Source organism: Eublepharis macularius, chromosome 1, assembly GCF_028583425.1.
Source record: "Eublepharis macularius isolate TG4126 chromosome 1, MPM_Emac_v1.0, whole genome shotgun sequence".
Taxonomy (NCBI): domain Eukaryota; kingdom Metazoa; phylum Chordata; class Lepidosauria; order Squamata; family Eublepharidae; genus Eublepharis; species Eublepharis macularius.
In genome coordinates, this window is record NC_072790.1 from 77,513,472 (window position 1) to 77,528,612 (window position 15,141).

Here is a 15,141-nt window from a genome sequence, read left to right on the forward strand (position 1 = left end):
AAAAGAGTCACCAGTTCCTGATCTGGTTGATAAACTATAATCTTACCAAGATTTTATCACAAGCCTATCTGCAATACATAATTGGAGATCCAATGTAAAATTTGTACTTACTAGTCTTTATTTTCCTTTGCCATCTTGTGGTTTGTTAGTGAATCACTACCAGAATAGTACATTTAATAGAATCCATTGCAAGTCATACAGATCGAATTATTAAACTATAAATAATGGCTCTAGACAGAGGTGCTGTTGCTATTGAATAAATGGGCAATGTATTTTCACATAGTCTTATCAGTTGTTCCTAGTTTTAAGTTGCTGAACAATAGATAAAGAACCTTAATAGCATCCTTTATTTTAGATTGCCCCAGAAGCAACATTTTGAGGGCCATTTTGACCTTAAGCAAGATGAGGGATGTGAGAAAGTTGTGCTCCACAGTTGGAAATCCTTCTGCTAATGGAAACATTACACTAGATCCAAGCTATAGTTTAAAATAGAAAACTTTAGTGTTCAAACACTGACAGACCACACGGATGGCTTTTTTGAAAAGCAGTGACTATCAGTTTAAATAACATGGCTGCTTTTCTAGGAAAGGACCATTGTGAGACTTTAAAGCTTTGTCAGCTTTGGGTGGGTGGGCCAAGCCCCCTCCTTTCACTGCAGTGTACCCCCTTGGCAAGAGCCATCATCGCAGTTGTGAGAAGCTCAACTGGTCTTAAGATTCATCTAGATTTTATTAGTATACTGGGTACTCATAAATGTATTGACTTTCTGAACTTGCAGAAAATGTCCCTGTAGCCACCACAGTTTTGCATGAACCAAAAGAGTGCTGCCTACAAGGCAAAGGCATAAGCAGGTTAGGCTAGGATTAATTAGAGGACCTGCTACCTGAAGCAATCATTTTGTTCCAGTGCCTAGCTAGCGGAAGCAGGCAAAGCAATCCATAGTGGCAAGTGCATCTCCTGATGCAGAACTCAACTCTCGTGGACTTACCAGGGTCAGCTGCATGGTAGGGAGGTAAAAAGGAAGGCAAAGGAAGGGATGGGATGCATTTCCCACTTTGCCTAATATGCTGCATTCTCCTGAATTTACTATACAATCCTATGCAGAGTAATTCCAGGCTGGGGCCACTGGTTTCATTGGTGTAAGCTGGAGGAACTCTATATGTTGTTCCCATTGTCTCTCAAAGGCCTATATTTTGAGCATTCTCTGTGATATGTTGTTTCAGAGGATCTTCCTATGCCTTAATGCTATCTTTGATACTGGAGATGAAAGCTGAATTCTTACCCAGTGACTTGGAAATAATTCCTATGGAATCCAATGGAACTTCCTTCCAATTTAACTTGAAGACCGATATATTATGGTGTAAGTGTTCGAGGTCTACATCCATACAGGGTGGATTTGATTTAAATAAGTAGTCAAGAAGACTTGATTTAAATCATGTTTTCCTACATAACAGTTCATTCTTTCTGGTTGTTATAATCTTAATATATATTCACAACTCAAGAGATAAATGCAGTTTTCATTTTTAGAAAGTATATGAACAGAGGCATCTAAGAATGAATGAATTGCTGAAACTTACATTTTTTTCTTAAACATTACATGTATCATTTTAAATAGGGTATAGGTCCTATACCACAATAACCTGTTAGTCTTTAAGGTGCCACAAGCCCCTATTGTTTTATTTATTTGCTGAAACTTGGCTTTCTTTCCGTATCTTTTTTCTGAGTGAACACGCAGAAGATCTGGATGCCAAGCAGTTAAAGCCACAAAAACATTAAATTTTTTAGCTTATCTAGCTACCTGGGGAAAAGGCAAAATCATTTTAGACCTTATTGTAGGCTAAGTGGAATCCTGACACCTGCTTCTTATCTCACATAAGCAGGTATATATTAATAATTCTTTGTCTATCAGATTATCTTCTAGGTATAAGTATTTGAGGAACATGTACAGCCCGGAAAACCCACAACAACCAACATGTATTTTGTTAATTTATGCATCAAACCAGTCCTAAAAAATGATTTTCAGGAATGAGAGGAGGAAGTTTTGATTCTATGCATCTAATTAATTCATCTGAGGATGTCAGCTGATTCTCAAAGGCTTATGTCACAAGAGCTCCATTAGTCTTTAAAGTACCACATAGTTATTTTGTCTGCAGCAGACTAAAATGGCTATTCCTCCAGAATTTAAGTATCCATCTTTGAAGATGGCAACACAATATTGTAATTGTTTTATAAGTTTGATAAACATGGCTGCTTGTTAAAGTCTTTAGTGTGCTGTGGTGCAATGTAACATAGCATGGCAAGCAGATATAAACTCATATATCAACAAATACAAAAGGAGTCCCATGGCACCTTAAGGACTATCGAAATGTATTCCAAAATAACCTTTTATGAATCAGTGAGCACTAAAATTACACATGCAGGGGAAATTGGAATCACACTTCCTCACTGCACTCCAGTCTCCGTGCACAAATTGTAACTAATCATAACCATTTGTGTAGCAATTCCTGGTTATTCTCATATAGACCATTTTTGCCAGGGCAACATTATTAGCGATAACTTCATAGACTGAAAATCAATAGGATATATTAAACCATTTTTCTTGTACTTATATAGTTCACTTCAAGAATGATTAAAATAGATGATTTAAACATAATGGTGATAGGACAGAAGAACTTTCCTGTGCATGGCAATAACCAAGTGCACCATTTAAATACAGCCAGGACATGCGTAATCCCATTATGTGTGCAACGTTAGCATCCCTGCACAATATTCACCCAGACTATGGATTTCTGTGAGACTAACACTGCATTCACAGAATCTGAGAACCCAGTTTAAACAAGACCCTGGCTGTGCGTATGATCACGGAGATAAGTATCATGTTTAAATCAGGCCATAGTAGTAGAACTCTGAAGTTTCCATTTCTTATCAGAAAGTCCAGTTGATTTCAAGGAAATGCATTTCCATGTTCAGGATGTATGTCACCCGCTGAATATATAATATTCAGTTTATAATAAACTGATGTTATTGGAATTTTCTGGTAAGAATCCCCGATATAATTAATTTATGGTGCAAAAGACAACAAGTAACTTTAGTGGCTAACAAAATTTCTTCCAACGTAAGTTTTCATGAATTCATCACTTTATCAGATACATAAGGTGTACATCCATCAGGTGGACTTAAATATTCAATGGAAAGGTGGGGCGAGGCATGTTACAAAGAAAGGACAGTTAAAAACAAGATCCTATCCAAACAATAATCTGTTTGCTCAGAAAGGGCGTGAGACACTTCCAACTGTTGTTAGATAGGCAAAATATAAAACCTGGTGTCGGATGAAATGAGATAAGTAGACAAACAGGAAGTACAGAGCTATAGCAGCTGTAAGTAGTGAGATATGCAAGATAGTAATGCTTCAAATGAGTTAGGATTTTCAGGTCCCTATTAAAGTCTCAAATTTGTTAATAAATTCTAATTCAACAATTTTGTGTTTGATTCTACCTTTAAAGTTATTTTGTAAGAGAACTGTAACACAGGCAAGGAACCCAGGCACGGTGGCGCCAGAGAGAACTGCCAACATAAGTAGGGTTTATGCTGGCACAGTGGGCATGGGGGTTTGTTGGCTTCCTACGCACTTTTGGCCTCTCCCTCCCCAAAGGACTGAACTGTAAAATGTCCCCCCACAGGTTCTGAATAGAACCATTTTTAATGTCCCCATTCTGCCATGGAAGCTCACTGCGTGATCTTGGACCAATTACATGCTCTCAGTCTAACCTACTTCAAAGTGTTCTGGTGAGTATAAAATACAGGAGAGGAGAATGACGTAAACTGCTCTGGACCCCTATTGTGAAGAAAGGTGGGGGTAGAAATGAAGTAAGTAAATTAAAGTCAATTTATTCTTTTACTTAGGGACTTGTTTATTCAAATGTAGAGAAGGTCATTGTGACACAAGTTGCCATTTGCTTATTTATGTACTGAAAATATTCTTATGCTCATCTTTCTCCTGTTTTAGGTTACAGGGAGTGTCTGTGGTACCAAATATTTAGTTTTTTATAAAAGTTGTACCCCAGTTTTCTGCCCAAACAGGGCTACTAAGGTGGCTAACAGCATTATAAAACACAACATGAAAACAAACAAAACTAAAATACATGTGTAAAAGCATTTAAAAATTAAGTAAAACATAGGGCAGGCAGGAAGGATCATTGAGGGAATACCAAACGAAACGCAAACATCTTCATTTCTGGCAGAAGACCATGACAAAAAAGAACAGACAAGTATCAGCCAAGAAGGTCCAAGTATCAGGCAAGAAGGCCTTGGCCAAGAAGATCCTCTCTTAGGTTGCCACCTTCTGTAATTTCAGAAGGCCGGGACACTTAAACCGGGGCTTCAGAAGATGACAATAGCACCTAGATAGATTTATATGGCAGCAGGCAGTCCTTCATGTATACTTGCTCCCAAGCGATATAGAGCTTTAAAGATCAATACTAGAGCATTGGATTGGGCCCAGAAATAAATTGGGAGACAGTGTAGATGGGTAAGATTTGTGTAACATGTTCCCTATGACCGGCTCCAGTCTGCTACAAGGCAGTTTCAAAGGAAATAACATCATCACCAGTTGATACACAAAGCTCACAGCTCAATTCAGTCCAATTCTATCATGAATGATCAACACAGCCTATGCAGGATAATATTTTCTGGAATTCCTAATTCACTATAGCTGCAGAGGTTAAATATTTTGACTGTATCTCTGAACTTTCGTGTTGTATCTGCTTATCTCATTTCATCTTGCATTAGTTTCTACATTTTGCCTATTCAACAACAGTTGGAAGTGTCTCACACCAATTCTGAATGAATTGATTATTTTTTAATCTTGTTTTGAACTGGTCAGTTTGGTGTAGTAGTTAAGAACAGCAGGATTCTAATCTGGAGAGCCAGGTTTGATTCTCCACTCCTCCAATTAAAGCCAGCTGGATGACCTTGAGTCAGTCACAGCTTCTCAGAGCTCTCTCAGCCCCACTCATCTCACAAGGTGATTGTTGTGAGGATAACAACACACTTTGTAAAGCACTCTGAGTGGGTGTTAAGTTGTCCTGAAGGGCAATATATAAATCAAAGGTTATTATTATTTGCAATATCCTGTGCCCCATTTCCAGTCAGTCTGATAGATGTCCAACCCACACATCTGATGAAGTAAATTTTGACTCATAAAACTTATGTTGGATGTTAGTCTTTAAGATAGGCTGTTTCAGACTTGCATGGCTTCCTGAACTAGAATTTAAAAAGTGCTATACTGGTAATTCCATGGTTTAAAGATGGGATTTTGGTTATATCCAATACTATTTTTCCCTTGCCTGTGTGCCAAAAACATCAGCTGCTTATAGGGAAAAAATGAAGTCCAAGATTAATTCAAAATGTATTATTATGTGTGAATGCTGCCCTACCCCCTGCACATTTAAAAATGTGTTTCCATTGCCAATATATGGTGGTGTGGTGAAGACTTACTACTACATCCTATTTTTAATATAAGTTTAATATTTTAATATTAATTTAATATTATTTTAATATAAGTTAGAGATGGGGCTGAAGCAAATTTTACAACCTTCTATTGTAGTTTAGTGTTTGTTTTTTCCCACAAATTTAATTTTTATTGGATGGATACATATATACTTACAACAATTTATCTTAATTTCTACATTATTAAATATCCTAGTTGACATCCATAACCTAACCTACATTTACCCACCCTCTCCCTGACCCCTTTTTCCTGGTTGACTTCCAGCAGCTTTTGACCTCCCCCTAGTCCTAATAGCCCTCTCCCTTCTAGTTCTTAACATACAACTCATTATACATTCTATTAACTCTATTTAATAATTCTTACCCAATTGTCCATCTACAAGTAAAGACACTTACTACTTTTAACAACTCAAATATTTTCAAAAGACCTATTGTAGTCTAGTGTTGTTCTTAAATTCAGTACTATTATATACTTAGGAACAAGTAATTGCACCATAGAGACACTTTTGTGGAACAATCTGGCTTAGTAAATAACGCTTAAAAATGCTGCGGAGGAAATAAAACACTGCGTTCCACTCCTACTTACCTTCTATATATGGCCGTTTTTGATTTTTCAAGGGTGGAAATACCAAATACATAACAAGTATATCATACTGTAACCCTCCCCACCCCTTTCCACCGAAATCCACCCCTCAACTGAAGGTAAATTTGCCGTAGAGCTGCCATGCACTTCTGCAACAGCATGTCTGTAACCTCTCCCTAACACTTTGAACGAACGAACGAACCAACAAACGAAAAGCGCGTAGCTCTCAGCAGCTTAGTGCTCCGCCATCGCGCTAGCCTAGCAGAGCGGATTCCGATTGGCCCACTCGTTTCCATTTCGCCGCCAATGAGAATGCGCGACGCGGCCCCGCCTCTTTACGGCGCGCTAACGCGGTTGCGTTTCGTGTGAGGCTTTGCTGTTGCCCGCTTAACTGCCGACATGGCGCTGGTTGGGCTTGCGGTGTCCAGAGCCGTGTTGCCGGCAGTTGGTGGGCTAACGAGGCCGAGGCGGCTGACGCGCCTCGCTGCCGGGTTCTTGCTTCGCAGGCACGCGGCGCATTTCACTTTCCAGCCAGACCCAGAGCCCACCCGGCATGGTGAGCGCTTCGCTTCTCCTTTGCTCGGGTCCGTGCTGGCCTTAGAAGGAGGGGGAGAGGCTGACCAAAAGCTCCAGAAGTTCAAATGGGAGATTGGACCACAGGGGGACGTCTGTGGCGTGGGGTTGCCCAGTTAGCGCCTTCTCAGACTGCCTCAGCAACCCATTCTCAGGAGGCCCTCGGATGTGGGGAGAAGAAATGTTTGGCATCTGTCTGAAGTGGTTCTGTGTGCCAAAACAAATATGCTTATTTTCGTGGCACTTGCCGCACTTGACATTCAGGTTTCCTTTCCGTGACTGTTGCTTGTGCAATGAGTGAGCAAATGAAGAGGTGTCTGACCTTTTAATAGATACGTGGAAGTGGGAAGTTTGTCACGTGCAGTGTGTGGAAAAGTTCTACCTGCTGGAAGCGTAGTGTGCCTGCATTTGGCCACAGGCACCTGCAAGTTTTCCTCTTTGCGAATTAATCTTAGCAGCCTCCCCCTTGATCTCGGGTCTCTAAATAAATTCCATCGGGCTCAGCCAGGCTTGCTGTCAAAAAAGGGGGGTAGGATTTCAGTTTTAGGGGAGAAAGTCGTTAGATTTGGGGGGGGGGCAGCATAAAGTTGGAATTGAAATAAAGTGTTTCTGTGATGTTTTGATGCTGGGAAATGAGAGATTATGTAGAAAAACAAAACGTCAGTGAGAATGACAACGAAAAAATAAGTCCCCACCTCATGCATGCTGTGTTGTGTGCATGTTGCACACCTTGTACATGCATGTGCATATCATGTATACCAAGTAATAGCATTCTCCCATTCTGTACAAAAGGCTCAAATAGCCCTTTTATAGAAATTTTTTCCAGAACATTTACATATGATGAATTCCTGAAAGCAAGGTCAAGTCTGTGATGCTTTTAGGGTTTGTACAATATGGATTACTTCAATAAGGCATTAAAATGACAGTAATGATTTTTAAAGTGACCTGCTAAAATTAGGTGGTTATTGTGCTTGATTAAGTTCTAGTTTAGCTACTGGCTCTGTAGGAATGTATGCTGCAAATTACATAGCTTTTTCATAGGTTTTCAAACCTTAGTGATAATTTGGGGTGGTGGCATGTTACTGTGACAAATATTTTTAGATTCTTTATTAATTTTTGCTGCTTAATTTGTATTGTATCAAAGTAAATAAAATAATTTAAGTCAAGCATTTTTGGTGACTGCAAATTAACTAGTAATTCAGTATCTAAGGTTTTTTTAAAAAAAAGAATTGAAGACTTTTTTCTCAAACTATTTAAAGTTCAGAATAAAATTTTCAGCTTGCAGTGTTAAGATTCTTCATATAGTAGAAAGTTTTAATCACTTTTATAAACAGGACAACCGGACATTCATGCATGGTCAGTACTACATAGTTCCATACGTGAAACATTTGGTTGTGTGAAGCACAGTGATTATTCCTGTTAGGGTTACTTGGTGATATCTCTGTATGGTATAAAAGAGCTGTAAATATCTAAGGATTTTTAAAATGCTTTATAGAGTCACTGTAAACTTTGAAGATTTCTAAATTTTCTAAAATAATGAACATTTCTAAATAGACCATGCTATTCATAATGGCTAAAAGCCAGTATTGCAAATAATGCTTTTGTTTCACTAAATGATTTCTTTGTACAGGCCAGACACAAAAAATGAATCTTTTCCAGTCTATAACAAGTGCCTTGGATAATGCCTTGTCCAGAGATCCAACTGCAGGTACAGTATTGCTTTATCTAATAACCAAGGGCTGACCCCAAGTGGATAGTCAGATCTGTGTAATTGGGGGTCAGCTAGGGCTACCAGTTAATGTTCTGCAAACCTGCTTAAAAATTCTTTAAAAAGAAGCTAATATGGGGAGTAACCCCCCCCCCCAGTTAATAACAATGTTGGTGCAGCACAGAAGTCATAAATTAATCTGTTGGAGATGAGATGGCATTTGCGTTTGGAAGAGCAACCAACTGGTGGTGACCCCAAAGAGCAGTTGGTGACTGAAGCAGCTGGTAAGAGGAAGAGTCAGGGAACTAATAATGGTGAGAATCTGAAACCTGGAAGAGATGGTGACAAGAGGGAAATTAGATTCTCCCTCATTACAAATTTTTACATTTTCCTGTTTTGTTAGTGTTAATACTTATGGGGATCCTTTTTGCCGTTTCCATTGAATAGAGAAACCATAAACCTTAAACTATGTGAAGGTTCTATGTGAAAAGTCTCTGTTTTTAGAACTTGTTGGTTTTTCTTCTAGTAATTGTAGCTATTTGATAATATATGCTTCATAGCTTTAGTCAGAGGAGGCACTGATACAGCATAGTGCAGGAATCACCATATTTCCACCCCCAAAATATAGTACAAGCATGGCCTGCCATGTATGTTATTGGAGACCCAGTGCGGAAAAAACCTCCCCTTACTTTTTGAGGAACATAAAAACAGTTTTTGTGTGAAATGTGATTTTGTGCTCTTTCACACAGAGCCTAATTCAGACTCTAGAGGTTTTCCAATTGATCATGTGAACTGCCTCATAGTGAATCATCCCCTTAGTCTGTTGAGGTCACCACTGGCTACTCTGATTGGCAACAACTTTCCAGGGTCTTAGATGAACATTTTTCACCATCTGTTACCAGATACTTTTAATTGCATAGACAGTTACACAGTACTGGTAGGTTTTATAGCTGTTTGATTTGAAGCCTTTTGCTGCTGTTGCATGTCACTGTGACAAATTCCATTTACTAATATTTGGTGAAAAAATAATAAAAATGGTGAAGGTTGATGACTTAAATAGAACATAGAATGGTATAGTGGTTACAATGTTGGACTAAGATCTGGGAGACCTGGGTCTGAATCCTTGTTCTGCTATGGAAGCTTGCTGGGTGACTTCGGGCCAGTCACACACTCTCAGTCTAACCTACCTCACAGGGTGGTTGTGAGGATAAATTGGAGGAGAGGAGACGGATGTAAGCCATTTTAGGTGTCCATTGGAGGAGAAGGTGGGCTAGAAATGAAGTAAATAAAACTTTTCTTCATAATTTGTTTGTTCAGCTCCTTGTGCTTCTAAAACTGTTGTTTTATAGGGTGGTCTTAATAGTTATGGAGTTCGTATTATAGAATTAGTATTTTGTAATGTGTGGGAAACATCAGGTTGAATTTTAGATTCCTGCTAATTCATAGTGACTGACAACTCATTTTGTCTTCTTGAGGGAGGATTTATTTTCTTCTGTTTGTTACATTTGCAGTAGTATTTGGTGAAGATGTAGCCTTTGGTGGAGTCTTCAGGTGTACTGTTGGCTTGAGAGACAAATATGGTGAGTTAATAGCTTATGGTCTTCATCCTTGTATGTGTGCACTGACCCAAAATGGACTTCTTTATAATTCAGGTTACACATTGGATTGTTTGATTTATAGGATGTTGGTAAGTAAATGAGTATTAGAGGATTAAGAAAAATTAAAAAGGAGGTACCTAAAGATTGTGTTAAATGTTGCTCTGCATTAAAGCAGAATCTGTTACTTCAGTTACATCCATATGTCTGATTTGGACACAGTATACAGATTAGAAAGCCAAAAACATGAGGTGGAAGGAAGCGTGAGGTTACCAGTCTGGCAGAGTCTGTAATTATGAAGGCTATATAGAGAAAAAACACATTTAGTAGGCTTGTGGATTTTTTCAAATAGTTTTGAGTCAAAAGTCTGAATTGCAGTCTGTTTAGTTGGAAATAAATCCCATTATTTTCATGGGACTTACTATGTGCACTCTTCTGAGGTAGCATAATCTGTGCTGGCATGACATCTCTGCTGTTCAGTATATTTCCCCATGCAGCCATTTTGAATGTTGCTTCACATCTGGGCTTCAAAAAACATAACTTTTTTATACTTTAAGCATGTTGTTTTTGGTCAGTAAAAGTACCAAGTAATCATGCATGCCTTGAGGCAATTAGTTGGTCATACAATCAAAATTACTGTTGTAGAGAGAGATCTCCTGGTTTGTTGCTTGTTACCATTTCCTGGGAGCTGGTTTAGAAAAACAAGTCAACACAATTTGTATGGAATTGTATAAGTATTGTACAATGTAAATCTCATTTATCCTCCAAGGTTTGTTTTTTATAAATTAACAATCCAATTTGAGCTGGTGCAGCAGCAGCATGATCAAACATCCCCCCCTCAAGGATTAACAATCCAAAACTTTGAAAAAAGGTCCAAATCTTCCTCGTCCTTCTTCCCATGTCTTAAAATTCTATAACTTCACCCCACCATTTGTAACCTGGAAATTATTGGTAACAAATCTATTGTTACCCTTGTGCCTCTCTGCTTATATAACAAAAATAAGTAGTGAGTATTCAGATAAGTGTATGCTGTATGTCACCAGGACTTTCATATGTGTTTATTTAAAGCAAAAAATTAGGAAAAAATCTCTTATTTTGATAGGTAAAGACAGAGTTTTTAATACTCCGTTATGTGAACAAGGAATTGTAGGATTTGGCATTGGAGTTGCAGTCACTGGGGCTACAGCTATTGCGGAAATTCAGTTTGCTGACTACATTTTCCCTGCCTTTGATCAGGTTAGTGTTTATTACAAGCTGAATATTGAATATTAAAAGATAAGCCCTTTGTTTTCAACATGTTCCTTTTATAGTAATGACAGTATGATTAGAAATGGTATAAGGACGGCTGAATTGCCAGTATAAATCAAGTTCAGGGGCATTTTGCATGTTGTAAGACTGAAGAATCTTCATACATGTATTTATGATTGTGTTTCATTCTGCTTATAAGTAAAATGAAGGAATTGACATCTCTTCCATGTGAAGAGGGTGCAAGCTTAGTATGAGAAATTTGTGTGTGTGGGGTATTACAGTGGTGAAAGGTAGAACCATAGATCCATTTGAACATCTTCATTTTAGCTCCTTGTAATGTGTGAAGCAGCCTTGAGTAGGTTAATAGTTGAACATTAGTATATTCAGTTTCTGTACGACTTGGAATTCGAATACTAATTTCAGCATCGTTTGAATGATTTATAATCTTGTAAGAGGTAGTTTTTAAAATAAAAATAAATTATACTCCATAATATCAACCTATCCTGGCTCACTAAGTAGATAAAGATTATATAAGAGAAAAATATAGATCTAAAACCAGAATGCCCCCCCCCATGGGGGTAAAAGGTTAAAAGTTTGAGTGAAAATTTAATATTTCAGACTGGTATTTGAAACTAATGGTGTTAGACACCGGGCAAACTCTTGGTGGCAGAAAGTTTCATTGGTAGGGTGCTACTGTTAGCAATCATACCCCTTCTCCTTAGTGAAAGGGCAGTTTATGAATATGGACTATCATAAGCTCCTTCCTCATGTGTCATAAGCACAAAATACTGCCTGGCAAGGCAGGACAGGTGCCAACCTCAGCTAAAGTTGGAAAATTACTAGAAAGTGTGTCGGGCTGATTGCTTCTCCATGTCCTGGAGAAGCACTTAAGTGAAACAAAGAAGTCTTCCAGGAGTTCTACTTGATTTCATCAAACCCTTTTATACCTTCCTCACCCACCTTTCCTAATCTGGGCTATTCAGGGACTTGATAAGCCCTTTCCATTTGGCAGTCGTGGGACATCAAGCACCCTTGTCACCTATAGTTCCTCCCACATATATATAACCAAGCCTTTCTCACTTTATTGTTTCACCTCCGGACATTAAGCTATTGTTTTTGAAGCAGAAGACGTAATTCTGCCACAGGATACATTTTGCTCTTTAATTAGGCTGCACCAGCCATGTGCTGTGTGTGTGTGTCCTTGGATCCTATGTACATCCTCAGACACTTGGCTGAGCCTTCTTCCTGCCGTGAAGCACTGGCTGCTCACACTGCTGCCTCTACAGATGCCCTCTTTCTCTCCTAAACCAGTAAATATCGCCCTACCCTACCTCTCTCCTCCCTGATTTTATAGTTAACCCTGTGTGTATGCTGAGTGTGAGTTTCTGTGCTTTTGCGTTTACTGCTCCTTTAATAAAAACCATTCCTTTTGAGCACCTGCCAAGTTCATTCAGAAAGTCCTCTAAGGGAACAATCCTGGTATACATTGATGGAGATATCCAGGTTACCCTCTCTTGCTGCATCTCCTTGAGTGCTAATTCCTCCAACTCAAAAAGAGACCCCTTCTGTAACGATTTCAAGTAAATGTGTGCATGTGTCTTTAAATGCTTGGTGAGATAGGTGAAGAGTGGGGGTGAAGGAGAGGGATGAGTGAGTGATATGATTGGTTGATGACTGAGAGTGAGGCGGAATGAATGCAGTTTAGACTGAGAGTAGAGAGAAAATATTCAGTCAGAAGAAAGCAGGCTAGCTGTGTGCTGCCTATGTTGAAATATTTATGAGAGAAATATAACCTGTGTGGAACCTGAACTGAGCATGTTTGTGAAAGAACACTCAGTCAGGGAAAGAGAGGCCAGCTGTGTGCAGACTGAGTAGGTTTAATATTTCTGTGAATAAGAGTCAGAGGAAAGCAGGCTAGCTGTGTGCAGCCTGAGTAACTTTAAGCACGTCTGTGAGAGAAATATTGAGTCAGAGAAAGAGGCTAACTGTGTGTGAAGCCTTAAAAGAGACCTGTGTGAATGAGTTTATAGGAAGTAACTTTAAGAACCGAGAACTACTTTATGAAACTGATACGCTTCTTGAAAAAATAAAAGTTTATTTTGTTTTTATTATATCCCAGAGTAGCTGTCATTGCTATATCCCATTCCTATCCTCAGGGCCACATAGAACCACGAAGGAGCCTGAACTTAGGGATGTTACAAAAGGGAAAACTTAAATAAAATATCTTGTAATATAATATTACTGGTGGCAGCAAACTACCCAGAGGGTGTTAAGGGAAAGATGAAAGGCAAAATCTACCCAAGAGAAGTAAAGGGTCATAACACCTTCATTTAGGGTAACACTAAATGAGGTGAGGCGTGTAGAAGGACCTGTCCTGCAGTTGCTATTTGTCATACAGAAAAAGTAATCCTTCAGGTGTCCTGATCCCCAACTATTAGGGCTTATATTAGATCCAGAAGGAAATTTAGAGTCTTCTGGAATGGCATCCCCACTAACCTTGCTGCAGCATTTGTACAACTGAAGCTTCTGTCCTGTTTTCAATGGCGGCACCTCCCCCTCCCCCAGTAGATAGCTGTATTCCATTTTGGTAGGTGTCCTACATAATTAATGTTTTAACCTATAGTGAATATATATCTCATCAGGTATTGGTCAGTCTGTGATAGGGCAATAACAAACATCATCCCATTGTACTATTTGACAATAAATTAGAACTGAAAACCAGACTTGCCTTATTCATGGGTGACCAAATACATAGAGATGGCCCCAGGGCCTCTGTGGAAACAATGAAGTGCTGAGTAATACCTCTTAAGGAGCTACTAGTTTGGATGTTGAAATCCCAGTGAATAACAGACTTGGAGAACTAACTACCCTAAGGAGCTCAGGCGGGGAAACCAGCAGGCAGTGATATGAACGGAACACCAGCAATATTTGTCTGTCAAAGTCGCTCAGTCTGAGGTCCATAGATTGAAACTGGGGCTCTACTTCCACCTAGTGGATGCATTCCGATAGACAACTATAGTGCGCCTTTGTGGACCACCAATCCTTTGTTAGTGCTGTACCCAGAATCCTGGAGAGCATATTTGTTACAGACTTTCATCCTCAGCTCTCTCAACCAGGTCCTGGTAATATATTAAAGTCACTTAAAGATGACTTAAAGAAATTAGTTTAAGCTTTTGTCTAACTGAGCTTGATCTCCTGTAATAGACTATGAATTGACTAAAAGTGTAACATTTTTGTATATGGTACATCTCATTTTTTAAAAAATCATATTTTTCTCCCTTTCCCTTCAGATTGTTAATGAGGCAGCAAAGTATCGGTATCGCTCTGGAGATCTCTTCAACTGTGGGAGTCTCACAATAAGAGCACCTTGGGGTTGTGTGGGTCATGGTGCATTGTATCATTCTCAAAGCCCAGAAGCCTTTTTTGCCCATTGTCCTGGACTAAAGGTATAACAGTTATATAAATTTTATCATGTTTAATGTGTTCACCATGATAGTACTTACTGTTCATGAGAACCTGTCTAAGGAGTTCTCATATTAATTTCATGCATGGTGGTGATTTTGTACTCAGGCTATCAATCTTTATAGTCGATGTCACTGAGTAACTTCTGTATTCTGATGAATATTTTTATGTAACTATCTCTTAATATGAAGATTTGATAGCAAATTAAGCATAAGATTTCACTATTTCAAAATTAAATTTCGTATTTTGACAAGCCTTTTGCTGGGACAAAGTTGTGCTATCATACACATCAACAAATCAACATGATCAAGTTCTTGCTCGTGTGCCTCTTTAGCCTGTAGGTATTTGCTGTCTTTTTTCTCTTTGATTGTTGGCTCTATTTAAGAAAAAAAAGTTCATTTACATGGAATAGTAGTATGTTAGGGAGATGAACATAAGACATCCTAAGAGGTGATTCTTTTAAT

General features: G+C 38.7%; 1 protein-coding gene across 2 annotated transcripts in view; it reads left to right on the forward strand.

Annotated features, from left to right (window-relative positions):
* Window positions 1–6,446: 6,446 nt before the first annotated feature.
* Window positions 6,447–15,141, forward strand: part of BCKDHB (branched chain keto acid dehydrogenase E1 subunit beta) — an 80,950-nt gene continuing 72,255 nt past the window's right edge. For both annotated transcript variants that reach the window (XM_054988161.1, XM_054988171.1), the window contains exons 1-5: window positions 6,447–6,647; window positions 8,295–8,372; window positions 9,884–9,952; window positions 11,070–11,203; window positions 14,506–14,661. In XM_054988161.1, the coding sequence (XP_054844136.1) occupies window positions 6,491–6,647; window positions 8,295–8,372; window positions 9,884–9,952; window positions 11,070–11,203; window positions 14,506–14,661 (594 nt within the window). In that variant the 5' untranslated portion in view covers window positions 6,447–6,490. The remainder of the gene's footprint in view (window positions 6,648–8,294; window positions 8,373–9,883; window positions 9,953–11,069; window positions 11,204–14,505; window positions 14,662–15,141) is intronic.